The 17,115-nt window shown below is 44.6% G+C and overlaps 1 protein-coding gene across 1 annotated transcript; it reads right to left on the bottom strand.

Moving 5' to 3' along the window:
- Positions 1 to 5,287: 5,287 nt before the first annotated feature.
- Positions 5,288 to 17,067, bottom strand: LOC121575430 (F-box only protein 42). The gene is made up of 10 exons (XM_041888547.2): positions 16,926 to 17,067; positions 15,922 to 16,203; positions 15,485 to 15,601; positions 15,138 to 15,272; positions 11,479 to 11,632; positions 11,100 to 11,210; positions 10,701 to 10,797; positions 10,477 to 10,533; positions 10,241 to 10,357; positions 5,288 to 7,075 (listed from the first exon to the last, which is right to left on the bottom strand). The coding sequence occupies exons 2-10, from the start codon at positions 16,196 to 16,198 to the stop codon at positions 6,014 to 6,016; spliced, it is 2,127 nt and encodes a 708-aa protein (XP_041744481.1). The 5' UTR covers positions 16,199 to 16,203; positions 16,926 to 17,067; the 3' UTR covers positions 5,288 to 6,013.
- Between the last annotated feature and the right edge of the window lie 48 nt (positions 17,068 to 17,115).

Here is a 17,115-nt window from a genome sequence, read left to right as displayed (position 1 = left end):
TTATTAATTACACTTTGGATGGGTATCAATATACCCACTCACTCCAAAGATACAGGTGTCCTTCCTAACTCAGTTGCCGGAGAGGAAGGAAACCGCTCAGGGATTTCACCATGAGGCCAATGGTGACTTTAAAACAGTTACAGAGTTTAATGGCTGTGATAGGAGAAAACCAAGGATGAATCAACAACATTCTAGTTACTCCACAATACTAACATGTACAGAATAAAAATATTCAAAAACCTGCATCCTGTTAGCAACAAGGCACTAAAGTATTACTGCAAAAAATATGGCAAAGCAATTAACTTTTTATCCTGAATACAAAGTGTTATGTTTGGGGCAAACCCCTGTAGCTCAGTTGGTAGAGCATGGCGCTTGCAATGCCAGTGTTGTGGGTTCGTTTCCCACGGGGGGCCAGTATGAAAATGTATGCACTCACTAACTGTAAGTCGCTCTGGATAAGAGCGTCTGCTAAATGACTTAAATGTAAATGTAAAACCCAATAACACACATTACTGAGTACCCTTCTCCATATTTCCAAGCATAGCGGTGGCTGCATCATGTTTGATGGTATGCTTGTAATCGTTAAGGACTGGGGAGTTTTTCAGGAAAGAAACGGTATGGAGCTAAGCACAGGCAAAATCCTAGAGGAAAACCTGGTTCAGTCTGCTTTCTACCAGACACTGGGAGATGAATTCACCTTTCAGCAGGACAATAACCTAAAACACAAGGTCAAATCTACACTGGAGTTGCTTACCAAGAAGACAGTGAATGTTCCTGAGTGGCGAAGTTATAGTTTTGACTTAAATCTGCTTGGAAATATATGTCAAGACCTGAAAATGGTTGTCTAGCAATGATCAACAACCAATTTGACAGAGCTTGAAGAATTTTGAAAATAATAATGTGCAAATTTTGCACAATCCAGGTGTGGAAAGCTCTTAGAGACATACCCAGAAAGACTTACAGCCGTAATCACTGCCAAATGTGATTCTACAAAGTATTGAATACTTATGTAAATTAGATATTTTCAATACATTTGCAAAAATGGCAGGTAGCGTAGTGGTTAAGAGCATTGTGCCAATAACCGAAAGGTCGCTGGTTCTAATCCCCGAGCCAACTTGGTGAAAAATCTGTCGATGTGCCCTTGAGCAAGGCACTTAACCCTAATTGCTCCTGTAAGTCGCTCTGGATAAGAGTGTCTGCAAAATGACTAAATTGTAAAATGTCTACAAACATGTTTTCACTTTGTCATTATGGGGTATTGTGTGTAGATGGGTGAGAAAAACAATCAATTGAATTCATTTTGAATTCAGGCTGTAACACATCAAAATGTGGGATAAATCATGGGGTATGAATACTTTCTGTATAAGCGACTATTCATCAGTTGTGCACTGATTCTCCGAGTCAGTTTTTGTTTGTATGGGGGTTGTCTGTGGACATGGCAGGAATCGCAGGACTGTTTTAAAATTAATTGCCTTTTGTCCTGCATCTCTCAAACACAGTCAGCAGCCAGTGTCACTCTCTAGTAGTTGCTGACTTGAGCTGACTCCAAGCTGGGTAGTTCGTTTCACGTAGGCCCTCAACCTGTGCCGCGAGAGGGCGGAGTTAGCAGTTTGAGAGAGTGGTGAATGTGCTGCTGAAAACAATTATGGGTAGCTGCAGCCCTATATGGCGACCGGAGTATCTCCGAGGGCGTGTCGAAAAGAGTGGGTGTATGGAAAGCGAATCAGCTAATTGGGCAGATATCTTGTCACTCAAGACCGTTTTGCGTAGCTGATTGGGCTGCACGACTAGTCGCTAAGCTGTGCAGTGTTGTATGGACATTCCTGTCGCTGGCAGTAGCTAACGTGGCCAGAATTTTCCCTCCGATGATTTTAGTAGGATAGTATCCAACACAATAAATAACTAATATTGAAAACCATCTAGATGTCACCCTGATACATGCACATACAGTGTAATCAGTGGCCCCACCTGTTTAGCTCAAATAAAATATAAAAAAATAAAGTAAATTGTTGTTGCCTGTTTTGCATGTTATTTTTGCATCAATACATGTCACATATCAGTTTGCAAACAATGTTAAAAAATATATAATCATTGAGTTAATAAAGCCGCATACAAACATGGTCTCTTTTTTGCTTTCTTGAGTAAGGCAGCTCCAACATGCAGGTGTTTCAGCCTAGCTCAGTGCCTCCTGTGGTGGTGGGAAAGCCAGCGGAAAATACGGAGCGTAGGGGTTGGTAATGTTCTCTAGTTGCGCCGTGATTGGCTCAGTGTTCTGTCACTCATGGGGACACCACATCACGCAAAATCTATGGGGAGAGATCGAAAATTCAAGCCCCTTGGGTGCTGCCATAGAGTTACATTAGAAGTGCCAATCCAAGAAGGCTCAAGGTCATTGGCCACTGATAAAATGATGTCAAATCAGGTTATATCTACTGTAGCTTTGATTGGACTGATCATGTCAACATCATACTTTCAAAATCTTAGCTAGGAAGCTAGTCGAATCAAGTCGACAATCTACTGGCAAATCATTTTCAATCCTTGTCATATGAAGAGAAATTATGAAGAGAAATTATAGATAAAATGTATTGGTGCTCATCGGCTGTTGGACATCAACATTACACAAGTTGGAAATCGCAAATTCAACAATAAGTGGTTGGGAAGGAATCAGTGTCTAACTGCAAGCGTTGCAAAGCAATCACTTGCCTGCTATTCAGTGGAGTGGGTGTGTGGTCCGAATGGTCTCTTTTCCAAGCTTAAAAGGATAAACATTCAACATTGGCCATGCTGTCAATTCAGCACGACTTCTGCCGCATTCAAAACAACTGGAAACTCTGAATTCTCAGACTTCAGTGAGTTCAAGACAACTGGGAACTAGGAAAAAAACAAGCTCCAACTGGGAAAATACATTTTGAACGGTCATCCAACTCAGAATACAAGTAGGGAACTCGGTCTTCTTTCTAGGGCTCCGACCAGAAGATCACTGACGTCATGATTCGACCTTGTTTTTTTTTGGAGTTCCCAGTTGTCTTGAAAGCACCATAAATCCAGAGAATGCCAGGCTTTGATGACAAAGTTTGATGACATAATTTGCCCACGAAGGACCGCCGCGCCACCTTCCTGTTTAAGTGAGCACAGCACAACAAGGTGAGTGCAAAAATGTACTGTATACTGCTGCATAAATGATGTAATATGCCAGGGAGATATGTATACTGTAGCTAAGAAAGTAATACTAAGTGTATGTTGTGTAGTAAGCTGCTAGCTGTTGGTGGTGCACATGTAGCCTATAACCTGTTTTAGAGAAATGTCATAATTTAATATTGTAAGAGCTTTCATTGTCTGCTTATATTCCCCCTTTATTTATCCCACGGTTCTGACTTGGTGTACAGGGAGAATACTGTAAGAACGGCCCATGTTCTGAATTCTGTCACTGTACATTTCAAAGTGCTGAATAAATAGTTATATTGACTAAGTCCGTCCTAGCTCGCTCATTAATGTCTCAATCAAAATTAAGGATTGCCTTATTCGCTCATCGTCCCCTTATGCCGTAGTTTGTACATCTCAATTGTCAGTAGAAACCACATTTGTTTAAGCAAGTCAGCCATATCAGCTATGTTTTTTTTTTTTAAGGCAGTAAATGAGGCTGAATGAACTGTTTCGCTGCCTGACAAGGCTCCGCTGATAGCCAGGTGTAGCAGTGGTAAGGATTAACTCCATTCATGATGCTGAAAATAAAGCTCTGCTGTTGGGTCAGCTTTATGTAGGCCCTAACAGTTTGTGGGCACCGTTTGTCACCGTTATAGTGCAATTAATGTATTGTTTAGTGTTGTATCGTGTAGTGCATTTGCTGGCTTCCATCAACAACAAAAAAGTTTGCCCCACCAAGATGTACATGCTAAAATCGCCACTGGTTACATCAGTTCTAGCACGTTAATATGGTTTATGGAAAAAGGGTTTCTCCATAATGACCAATCTGAATAGCCTACCTACAACTTGTAAAAAGTTGTCACGATGTGCGCGCGTGTGGCTCTGCATCCTTGACTCAGCTGCAGCACTCTCTCAACCAGTGCTCTCCTCTGGCCCTCCCCACAATTCACTCAGTAACAACCTGCTCCCTGCCTGATAGTCAGCAGCAGCAGGTTACAGTTAAATAAAATACAAATAAAATATATATTTTTAAAGAGAAATGCCATGGCGGCTGCGGTACAATTTAGAAGTAGGCCAAAAACCCGCTACCCGTGACCAATAAATGTTCACCCGCGACATAGGTTTCAAAGTAGCCCAATTTATTGGGAACGGGAAAACCGCGAACATGGCAACCCTGGATGTACCTACCTAGTATCAGGTGACAGTCACAGTAAGCACACGCATGCAACGCATGAAACAGTACACCCATCATCAGTACCTTTTAATAAATAAATAAAAACACAATTATTTGTATAAAACTAACAGTGAAATACCGCTGACTCATCTTCTGGCTTCAACACATTAGCCAAACTCTCGCCATATGGTAGCTCAATGTATGGTAGTTGTGTCAAATATTTTTATCTATCTGTGGTTGTGTGGTAAGAAACGGAAGAAAAAAAACACAGCTCAATCAAAACCGTCTGAGCACTTTCGACACACTCACTCCTCTCGACACACCCACTCTCCCATACTCCGGTCGCCATTTGAGCTGCAGCTACCCCCTTCTCGCTAAAAAGGCAAATCCGGGGGATGCAGGCGAACATAACGAACAAACCACTGTTCATGATTCCACTCGTTTGCAGATGCAGGCGCGATTAGAACTGTCAGATCAAGAATATACGCCTTCTGAGCTTTGATCAAAGCTGGGAGCAATATTTCGATGTTGACTCGTATTTTATTTTGTGTACAAAATATATTTACGGCCATGCTTGGCATCCCTCTGGGAACCTAGTGAAGGGTTTAAGTTCCCCCAAACAGACGACACACAATATTTGCAGTACATGCTGGGTGAACTCCATCTGCGTCCTTATCTAGCAGCTCACTTCCTTAGCGTGTCAATAACCTACCTTCAGAACATCCCATCCCTTGTTTTGGGCCCGCATATCAGGAAATTTACTCAGGAGTCTCGTCATTGCCCTCAGTAGTATGATGTTTAATACTGCATCAAGGTTATACCAAGCAGGTCTTTACTGGGTGTGTTTATTTATAACCGTTAGTTTGTAAGATGGCACGTAGCCTATGATGGCCCAATATCAAAATATTTTCATGACACAATGAATCAACAACTTAAAGTGAATGTAATAACACCTAATGAAACAAAACATGACAGTTAAGACATTGAGGCCTTTATTGTTTTACTATGCTTACAGTACATTCCAACATCCCTCACCTAAACATCAATCAACATACAATACGCACTCACCCAACATCAACGCTTTCACACTCACACAGTTTTCAATGTAAACGATGCAGGCTGAAAGAGTGATAAAAAAGCAAAGTAGTCAGCCGTCAACTGTTCCTCCCTCTTAAGCACAAGGCTCGGTCAACCATTTTCTTTTCTCTCTCTCTCTCAGTGAGTGCAAAGTGGGGAGACCGAAGAGGAACAGAAACTGTCTACATCTTTTGGGATCAATGAAAAACTGCTATCCTCTCAGGCCATTTGGCCAACCTTCATCTCACTCACTCACTCACACACACACACACACACACACACACTCTCTGCAGGTGTTAGGATGTCAGGAAACCCATTCATCCAATCGTCACCGTCATAGCAACAACACCCTCAACGTCCTTAAAATGTACTGTCTGAAATATTATGTTCTTTGAAGTTATGCAATAGGAAGAAGGGGAGGGGGGGTAGAGGGAGAGAAGTTGGTGTGAGAGGAGAGAAACGCCAAGAATTAGTATGACATGTTCTTTTCCCATGATCCTCTTCGGTAGAAGAAAAATACCTTGTTTCACTTCCCTTGTATGGGTCAGGATGGAAAATTGATCGTCCGTTACCTAGCAACGCTCTCTGGCGTCACTCACGACCCTGTCCGTCGTTGCATTACCTCTTAGCGCGCACAAAGTACAAGGCGTTGGTTTTAGGGTAGTACTTCACGTTCTGCTTCTTGTCCATCAAGCCCCCGAAAATGATGAGCTCGCCCCTCCCCTGGACCACTGTGTGAAGGCTCGTCTCTGGGGGGCCCGTGACGGCGGCGGGGGTGCCGTTACCGTAAACTCTCCAGGAGACAAGACCGTCCGCTTTGGCTCGGGACACGTCCAGTACATACATCTGCATGGGCTTGCAGTTGAGTGACTGGTACAGGGGCTTGCCCACATTCAGGCTCTGGGGCGGGTGGTGGCCAAGCCGGCGTGCGATTGGCGGGATGGTGTGTCCGTCAGCGGCAACCTGTGGTGGGCTGGAGGATGAGGAGGGGGAGGTTCCCGCTGAAGCCCCTCCTCCCCCGCTTCCACTTACTCCTGTAGCAGCCCCTTGAGACAATGGATTTGAGGACGATGAAGATGGCACGGATGAAGAAGACAGGTTTTTGACAGCCTCCAGGCCCCGTCTCAGGGCAGCGGGGGACACTGCCCCCGGTGGAGTGCGTGGGGAGCCAGGGCCAGGGGGAGGTGTGTGCACTCCATTAGTGCTGGGTACCTCAGCAGAAAGGGAGTGGGTGGCAGAAGGGGGAGACTCCCAGCCGTAGTCTGACGAGACAGGGGGGTGAGAGGGCGGGGAGGCAGCCTGGGCAGGGCTGGTCCGGGGAGAGGGGGACGAGCCGTTGAGTAGTGGATGGAGGGCGGGCAGAGGCGGGCTGTCAGGCCCCTGGGAGGGGGATGGCTGCTGAGAGGAGGAGCCGGGGCTACCCTCTCTGGCACCCCCTCTAGCCGAGGGACGGGGTCTCAGCGTGCCCCAGCGGCCGTTCACACAGGGGGCCTCCTCAACGGCCCCTAGGACGACCCCGGCGGCTCCGCTCCTCACAGGGGAATAGGAGCGCAGGGAGGGGGGCTCTGTGCCCAGGGGACCGGGCGAGGCACTGATGGGTGAGGGCCGAGAGTTCAGGCTGGGGCTGAGGGGCGCACGGCCAGACGGAGCCTGGGAGAACACCACCACACACTGCCCAACCTGGAGAGAGGGAGAGCGAGGGCGAGAGAGCGGGAGAGAGAGATTGACAGAGAGAAAGCAATAAAGAAGGTTGAGTTGAAAGAAGAAATCCTTGACAAAGCAATATCCCAATAGTGTTCACTGCCGTGAGACCAAGGCAGGGTCCCACATTAACGATGGTCCGGGGCCAGTATGTGTCGGGCCAGTGGATCTCGTCAGTTATTGGCTGGACTGGGTAAGTAACTCTGCACATTTTAGCGTTCCAGTTCAATATTTACCTGCTATGTCGCAGTCTTCCATTGAAGACTACATGCGAAAAAGTAAACTTTCAATAGTGAACACACAGTGGCTTGTGAAAGTATTCACCCCCCTTGGTATTTTTCCTATTTTGTTGCCTTACAACCTGGAATTAAAATTGATTTTTGGGGGGTTTGTATCATTTGATTTACACAATATGCCTACCACTTTGAAGATGCAAAATATTTTTTATTGTGAAACAAACAAGAAATAAGACAAAAAAACAGAACTTGAGCGTGCATAACTATTCACCCCCCCCCCCCTCCTCTCTTGGGGTAAGTCTCTATAAGCTTGGCACATCTAGCCACTGGGATTTTTGCCCATTCTTCAAGGCAAAACTGCTCCAGCTCCTTCAAGTTGGATGGGTTCCCCTGGTGTACAGCAATCTTTAAGTAATACCACAGATTCTCAATTGGATTGAGGTCTGGGCTTTGACTAGGCCATTCCAAGACATTTAAATGTTTCCCCTTAAACCACTCGAGTGTTGCTTTAGCAGTATGCTTAGGGTCATTGTCCTGCTGGAAGGTGAACTTCTGTCCCAGTCTCAAATCTCTGGAAGACTGAAACAGGTTTCCCTCAAGAATTTCCCTGTATTTAGCGCCATCCATCATTCCTTCAATTCTGACCAGTTTCCCAGTCCCTGCCGATGAAAAACATCCCCACAGCATGATGCTGCCACCACCATGCTTCACTGTGGGGATGGTGTTCTCGGGGTGATGAGAGGTGTTGGGTTTGCGCCAGACAATAGCGTTTTCCTTGATGGCCAAAAAGCTCAATTTTAGTCTCATCTGACCAGAGTACCTTCTTCCATATGTTTGGGGAATCTCCCACATGCCTTTTGGGGAGCACCAAACGTGCGAGTGTACGGCTTAAAGTGGTCCTATGGACAGATACTCCAATCTCCGCTGTGGAGCTTTGTAGCTCCTTCAGGGTTATCTTTGGTCTCTTTGTTGCCTCTGATTAATGCCCTCCTCTTGACAGGTTTGTTGTGGTGTCATATTCTTTCCATTTATTAATAATGGATTTAATGGTGCTCCGTGGGATGTTCAAAGTTTCTGATATTTTTTAATAACCCTGATCTGTACTTCTCCACAACTTTGTCCCTGACCTGTTTGGAGAGCTCCTTGGTCTTCATGGTGCCGCTTGCTTGGTGGTGTCCCTTGCTTAGTGGTGTTGCAGACTCTGGGGCCTTTCAGAACAGATGTATATATACTGAGATCATGTGACAGATCATATGACACAGATTGCACACAGGTGGACTTTATTTAACTAATTATGTGACTTCTGAAGGTAATTGGTTGCACCAGATCTTATTTAGGTGCTTCATAGCAAAGGGGGTGAATACATATGCACGCACCACTTTTCCATTATTTATTTGTTAGAATTTTTTGAAACAAGTTATTTTTTTAATTTCACTTCACCAATTTGGACTACTTTGTGTATGTCCATTACATGAAATCCAAATAAAAATCCATTTAAATTACATGTTGTAATGCAATAAAATAGGAAAAACACCAAGGGGGATGAGTACTTTTGCAAGGCACTGTACTAGCAACAGACTGGCTAGTGGCTACTGTTGACAGTCTGCAAAAAGAAAGCTACAAAAAGACAAGTAGCATTCCTCTTGGCTAGCCTACAGCAATATCTCTTTTGAAAAGCATGTGTCTTATGGGCAACCTCCCATTTTAAGATAAACAAATCTTCTTAATACTTTAGGAAATGCAAATAAAGATGCACTATGCAGAAATCGCGCCACCATTTCCTGGTTGTTAAAATTCTAATAGTTCGCTTAATTTCAGTTTATGTGACAAAACAAGCAAGTATAGTGGAGAGCAGTGGTCACCAACCGGTCCATCACTGCAGCTACAATTAATTAGTAGTGAATGCGAATTTGGTCAGTAGCCGAAACAAGTTACATATTGCAGCATTAAAAAGGAAAATACCACTCAAAACCTATCTTTTGGTATTTGTTTCATTTGTCCACTGTTGATACAGTCCCAAAATGTTTTGCATGTCAGCAATCAAGTTGAAGAACTGTATTTAGAAAGTTCTATATCTTGAAAACAATGGACTAATTGTATTTTCCTTCAATACAATAACATTTTAAAGAACAGAATAATGTCTTACATTGCTAAATTATATTACACAGCTTTTTAATATATACCATAATGTAGCATTTTATTAGTTGAATATATAGAAAGAAAGCATGTCAACCTAGGCCCTTCATGACCATAATGGATTTATAAACTACCCCATGTCCGGGACAGTAGAAATTCTGTTCGGGCCAGTACATTTCTGGCCAACATTTAAAAAAAGAACATCAACAAAGAAAACAGACATAACAAACACAGACAACACCATACAATGTTATACATGCAGCTCCAGCCCATAAAAACTAAATTCCAAAATAAAAATACAGATTTGGTCAAGCCTCCCACCCATCTCCCACCAACAGTCTGTAGCAAACTTCTGAAATAGCAGAGACAGTCAAAAAGAAAAACACAAAAGGGGAAGGAATGCGAGAAGTAAGTCACCCCACAAGTTGGTCCCTTATGGCTGAGGATATCCCTGCCCATGCCTGCACTGTGGATGGCCTCGCCCTATTAAATTCCAAATTAACAATATTCTGGAAAACATTCATCCAGTAAAATTCAAGAGCCAGCCCTGATTCCACCATAACTGCAAAAAATAAAGAATTTGCTGCTGTAAACCCGGCTAGTAAGATCCTACGTTGAGTAAGTGTCAAAGATAAAGATGAGTCATCATTCAACAGGCGCAGGCAAGGATCTGGGATAAAGTTTACCCTCATCAATCTTGACAGCACCAAGCATATATCTTTCCAAAATGTGTGTATAAAGGGGTAGGGTAAATATTTTGAGCCACACATACCCTGCAGGCGGGGTGGCACCACAGCTCTGGGGCTCCATGGTCATCGTTCTCCACCCTCAGCTGCTGCCACGTCCAGGGTGGGGCACCCATGTGCAGGAGCCAGGCATCCTTCAGCAGCTAGCAGGGACATGAGAGAGGGGGGACGCGCAGAGTCACAACCAGCAAAACATCAGCAGACAGAATAGTCTATCCACGGAAAACAATGCAGACTCCCATTAGAGAACACAGGCACTCACCGCATTAGGGCCTCCACAGCCTCCCAGAATAAGCAGAGTCTCGTTGCCAATCACAATCTGTGAGAGAAGGGAATATACATTTCAAACATAGAGAACCACCTACACAAGCCACAAAAATGTGACTGGTATTCTCTGTAAAAACACTAAGAAAGACATTTACAAAATCATCTGAAATACTGCATGATGTAGGTATGGAAGGGAGAAGGTGAAAGCGTCATCCTGACCTGAGACTGGCCTCCTCGAGGGTGGGGGGATGGGCCAGAGATGGTGGGCTTGGACCAGGACCATTGTTCCAGATCCAGAACCCACACCTCGTTACTCCTGATCAGGGACCAGTGGAGAGCAGGGGGACACGGTGAGACAAAACACACACAGTGACAGATTCACACACACAACTTTCAACATTGCAAAACAACTCAACCCGACAGTTTTTTGTAATAAAATTATTTCCTTTTACTTTAAGACATTCACACTACAACCTTTCTACATTGTTTCGTAACACCACAACTGTATTCATTCCAAGTGAACTGTGTCAGGTTGTGCCATTGTAGTGTCTGGTTTGGCACAGTATGGTAAAATGTGCAGAAAACTCAAGGTAAAAGCTCCTCAAAGTAGTGACATACATTTGGCGCGCCCCTAGTGACCCTCCAAACACCACCATGGTGCTCCCTATGACAGAGGAGGAGTGACCGGCCATGGGCGGGGGTCCGTGAGTCGTCACGATGCAGTTCCACCTGAGAGGACATAGAAGACTACGAGGTTAGTTAGATAAGATGGGAAAGTGGTAAAAGACGAGGCACTGATAGCTAGGTAAGGCTAGATACAGTTATGGGGCTATGGGCCTTAAAGAGTTTTTTACACAGACAGACTTCTCATGAGTAATAACACACTGACTATCAGCCTGTATTGAGAGAGTGAACTGTAGACAACGTGATAAAGCCACTCATGGGCTTCAAAGGGGTTAATTAATCTACTGGGTCTAGATTTGTCTCTTCCTCTCACCAGTTTTTGGAGGGGGAGTATGTGTGGATCTCGTCAAAGAATCTCTCTGGCTGATGCAGTGGGTAGGGGCTGGGGCGAGTCCATCCACCAAACAGCACCAGCAGGTCTTTGTACATCACCAGGGTAGCCCCCGCTTTAGGAGACGGATAGGAGCCTGTGTGGGCAAAAGGAGAAAGGAATGAGCATTCATACATATTTCTATGTAATGCATACACAGGTTAGAAGTCAAGTTAAAAATGAAAAACCATAAAAACAATACAATTTAGATTTGTTTGTCCCATCGTGTAAAATGTTTTTGCCTCCTTCACTTCCCTTGTAACAAATAGATATGGCAGGCAGCATCCACCCCAAGGGCGTAGGAGTGCTTACCGGAGGTAAAATCAAATCACATTTTATTTGACACATGCTTCGTAAACAACAGGTGTAGACTAACAGTGAAACGCTTACTTAGGGGTCCTTACCAACAATTAAGAGAGAAAAATATAGATAAATATTAACACAAGGAATAAATACACAATGAGTAAAGATAACTTGGCTATATACACGGGGTACCCGTACCGAGTCAATGTGCAGGGGTACGAGGTAATATAGTAGATATGTACGTATGTACATACAGTGCATTCGGAAAGTATTCAGACCCCTTGACTTTTTCCACATTTTGTTACGTTACAGCCTTATTCTAAAATTGATTAAATTGTTTTTTTCCCCCTCATCAATCTATATACAATACACCATAATGACAAAGCAAAAACAGGTTTTAATAAATGTTTGCACATTTATTAAAAATAAACTAAAATATCACATTTACATAAGTATTCAGACCCTTTACTCAGTACTTTGTTGAAGCACCATTGGCAGTGATTACAGCCTCGAGTCTTCTTGGGTATGATGCTACAAGCTTGGCATACCTGTATTTGGGGAGTTTCTCCCATTCTTCTCTGCAGATCCTCTCAAGCTCTGTCAGGTTGGATGGGGAGCATCGCTGCACAGCTATTTTCTGGTCTCTCCAGAGATGTTCGATCAGGTTAAATAATAATAATAAATATAATATGCCATTTAGCAGACGCTTTTATCCAAAGCGACTTACAGTCATGCGTGCATACATTATTTTTTTGTGTATGGGTGGTCCCGGGGATCGAACCCACTACCTTGGCGTTACAAGCGCCGTGCTCTACCAGCTGAGCTACAGAGGACCAGGTTCAAGTCCGGCTCTGGCTGGGCCACTCAAGGACATTCAGAGAATCTCTCTTTACTTTGCTCTGTTCATCTTTCCCTCGATCCTGACTAGTCTCCCAGTCCCTGCAGCTGAAAAACATCCCCACAGCATGATGCTGCCAACACCATGCTTCATGGTAGGGATGGTGCCAGGTTTCCTCCAGACGTGATGCTTGGCATTCAGGCCAGAGTTCAATCTTGGTTTCATCAGACAAGAGAATCTTGTTTCTCATTGTCTGAGTCCTTTAGGTGCCTTTTGGCAAACTCCAAGCGGGCTGTCATGTGTCTTTTACTGAGGAGTGGCTTCCGTCTGGCCACTCTACCATAAAAGCCTGATTGGTGGAGCGCTGCAGAGATGGTTGTCCTTCTGGAAGGTTCTCCTATCGCCACAGAGGAACACTGGAGCTCTGTAAGAGTGACCATTGGGTTCTTGGTCACCTCCCTGACCAAGGCCCTTCTCCCCCGATTGCTCAGTTTGGCCGGGCGGCCAGCTCTAGGAAGAGTTTTGGTCGTTCCAAACTACATTGTTTTAAGAATGATGGAGGCCACTGTGTTCTTGGGGACCTTCACTGCTGCAGACATTTTTTGTACCCTTCCCCAGATCTGTGCCTCGACACAATCCGGTCTCGGAGCTCTACGGACAATTCCTTCGACCTCATGGCTTGTTTTTTGCTCTGACATGCACTGTCAACTGTGGGACCTTATATAGACAGGTGTGTGCCTTTCCAAATCATGTCCAATCAATTGAATTTACCACAGGTGGACTCCAATCAAGTTGTAGAAACATCTCAAGGATGATCAATGGAAACAGGATGCACCTGAGCTCAATTTCGAGTCTCATAGCAAAGGGTCTGAATACTTAAGGTTATTATTTATTATTATTTGTTATGAATTTGCAAACATTTCTAAAAACCTGTTTTCGCTTCGTCATTATGGGTTATTGTGTTTAGATTGAGGGAATATTTTATTTAATCCATTTTAGAATAAGGCTGTAAAGTAATAAAATGTGGAAAATGGGAAGGGGTCTGAATACTCTTCAAAGACACTGAATAGATAAAACAGTAGCAGCAGCGTATGTGATGAGTCAAAAGAGTTAGTGCAAAAAGGGTCAATGCAGATAGTCCGTATAGCTATTTTGTTAACTATTTAGTAGTCTTATGGCTTGGAGGTTGAAGCTCTTCAGGGTCCTGTTGGTTCCAGACTTGGTTAATCGGTACCGCTTTCCCTGCAGTAGCAGAGAGAACAGTCTATGACTTGGGTGGCTGGAGTCTGACCATTTTTAGGGCCGTCCTCTAACACCGCCTGGTATGGAGGTCCTGGACGGCTGGGAGCTTGGCCCCAGTGATGTACTGCGCCGTACGCACTCCCCTCTGTAGCGCATTTTGGTCGGATGCCAAGCAGTTGCTGTGATGCATCTAGTCAAGATGCTCTCAATGGTGCAGCTGTATAACTTTTTGAGGATCGGAGGGCCCATGCCAATTATTTTCAGCCTCCTGAGAGGTAAGAGGCGTTGTTGTGCCTTCTTCACGACTGTGTTGGTGTGTGTGGACCATGTTAATTCCTTAGTGATGTGGACACCGAGGAACTTGAAAGCTCTCGACCCGCTCCACTACAGCCCCTGTCGATGTGGACGGGGTAGTCCTTGGCCCTCCGTTTACTGTAGTCCATGATCAGCTCCTTGGTCTTGCTGACTTTGAGGGAGAGGTTGTTGTCTTGGCACCACATTGCCAGGTCACTGGCCTCCTCTCTATAGGCTGTCTCATCCTCTTTGGTGATCAGGCCTACCAACATCATGTTGTCAGCAAACTTAATGGTGTTGGAGTTGCGCGAGGCCACAGTCGTGGGTGAACAGGGCGTACAGGAGGGGACTAAGCATGCACCCCTGATGGGCCCCTGTGTTGAGAGTCAGCATGGCAGATGTGTTGTTGCCTACCCTTACCACCTGGGGGTGGCCCGTCAGGAAGTCCAGGATCCAGATGCAGAGGGAGGTGTTCAGTCCCAGGGTCCTGAGCTTAGTGATGAGCTTGGAGGGCACTATGGTGTTGAACACTGAGCTGCAATCAATTAACAGCATTCTCATATAGGTGTTCCTTTTGTCCAGATGGGAGGGAGAGGGCAGTGTGGAGTGTAATAGAGATTGCATCATCTGTGGATCTGTTGGGGCAGTATGCGAATTGGAGTGGGTCCAGGGTGTCTGGGATGATGGCGTTGATGTGAGCCATGACCAGCCTTTCAAAGCATTTCATGGCTACAGATGTGAGTGCTACGGGGCGATAGTCATTAGACAGGTTACCTTGGCGTTCTTGGGCACAGGAACTATGGTGGTCTGCTTGAAACATGTAGGTATTACAGACTGGGTCAGGGAGAGGCATAAAGCACCTTCCCTTGTTACCAACAGATACAGCAACAGATACAGTGAGCTGAAGAGGACGTTGAGTGTGTACCTGAGGCTAAAGGGCGGATCCACTCCTTGCTGTTGAGGTCAAGTCTCCACAGGTCATTGAAGGCAGCGTTGCAGCTACTCTGAGTGCAGCCCCCAAACACATACATGGACTGGTTGGAGTCATAGTAGCATGCACCTGCAACACACACATACATGGTTTGAGTAAGAATGACTTACACCTTCAACACCCTATCCCTGATACTTTGAATTTCAATTGCGTATGGTATTACATTTTGAAAAAGTTAATACTTAGACTGCACAGCCTGGAGTTGATTATCCAGCTTATACCATGGCCATTCAACTAAATTCAACAAAGCAGTGGTATATAATTATATACTGTATACTGACTGTGTGAGAAGCGTTGAGTGATGGGTGTTCCAGGATATGGGTATGTTCGACTCTCCCATTGGATGTTGCCATCCTGGACGGCCCGCAGAAAACCATGGTAACACTGATATGCAACACCTGGGGGGAGGAAGAGATTGGAGATGAGGTGAGTGACTACTATGGTTTTGTGAACTCATAACCACAATAAAAGCAACAAAATAGGTAACACGTCAGTATCATATAACTTATTTTGAAAGAATAAGTAACTTATTGTTTTAGGTTGACTCAGTGTCCCAACTGAAAATGGGACAAAGGTTCCTGAAAATGGGACAAAGGTTACTTGCCCTATAGTAAAGAAATAACCACTTTGGTGTCTCAAAATGTAGCATCATGGCATTCTATTGCCTACTTGGGTTTAGGGCGGTGGTGGTTGTGGTGTTGTCAGAAGAGAGACATACCTTTGATAAGGCGGTACCACTGTTTACACACCAGTGCAGCGGTCTTGTGCTCCTGGTAAGGTGAAAGGAAGGACAGGATGTATTCTAGGACTTCCTCCGGCAGCTCCACCATTCTCCTCTCACCCTCATCGAAGCCCTCTAGGTCCCTCTCTTCTCTGCTGGTCCCCATCTTCTCTTCTTCCCCCTGTGCCATTCCAACAGGCCCTGCTCCTGCACCATCTTCCTCTGTATCCATGGCAACAAAGTATCCATCCTCACTGTCTGAGGAGCGGGACATTCTTTCTGTGGACAAATTTGGGAGATGTCACTAAAAAGGTGGGCCCAAAGACTCAAACAAGAACTGTATCTTCCATCACGTGACATGTGTTTTCAGGGTAGTTTTCAGAAATGACAACAGGGTGGAAATACACATCGCTAATTTAGCTAGCCACTACACGAAGCAAAACAGATTAAGTTAACTACCTAACTAACTATATAATGTTTTGAGCAGCGAACGTACCTGGTTTAGATAGCTAGCTAACAAACGTTCTTGGATAATTTATAGCTAATTTCTAGCTAGAATTTTACCTGGTAGTAGCAAATTCAACACATTTCATTGCCAGATAGTGCTATGCTAAATTCATGTAGCTAGCTTGCCTGATAACTAGCTAACCAAAGTGGTTAGGTAGTTGGCACAACAGTTAGCTAGCATTAAGTTAGCGTTCACCGATGAGCGCATCAATCGTGGCCCGCCCTCGCTAATTAGAATTCCAGTAAAATCTGTTAAAACTATGTGTCAAATCATGGATATTTTGCTACCAATCCGTGGAAACTATGACAGTTACAAATTTCCGGAATATCGAGATAGTTGGCTAGCTAGTGGGTTACGTTACTAGCTAGCTCTCTAACGAGCTAACGTTTGGATGCAGTAGTCAGAAACTAGAGTGGTTTCTGCTCTATTTCGGTCAGGTTTTCAGGGGCAATATTTCCCTTCCAACCATAACCCCAACAACTTTTATATTCACCGCAATTCTGCACGTATTCTTTTGTTGGTTTTCTATCTTTTGACGTCTCTAATTCTCATTCCCTTTATCAGCTTCTGCAGTAAATCGCCATCCTCCAAACATTCGCCATCTTCCTCAGTGGCAGCATCCTCCGCAACGCGGGAGCGCGCACGTAAATCGTAATGAACAGGAGAAGGAGAAACAAAAGCGG

This window comes from Coregonus clupeaformis, chromosome 10, assembly GCF_020615455.1.
Source record: "Coregonus clupeaformis isolate EN_2021a chromosome 10, ASM2061545v1, whole genome shotgun sequence".
NCBI lineage: Eukaryota > Metazoa > Chordata > Actinopteri > Salmoniformes > Salmonidae > Coregonus > Coregonus clupeaformis.
The sequence above is the reverse complement of the archived record's forward strand: the minus strand, read 5'-3'. Positions and strand labels throughout refer to the sequence as shown.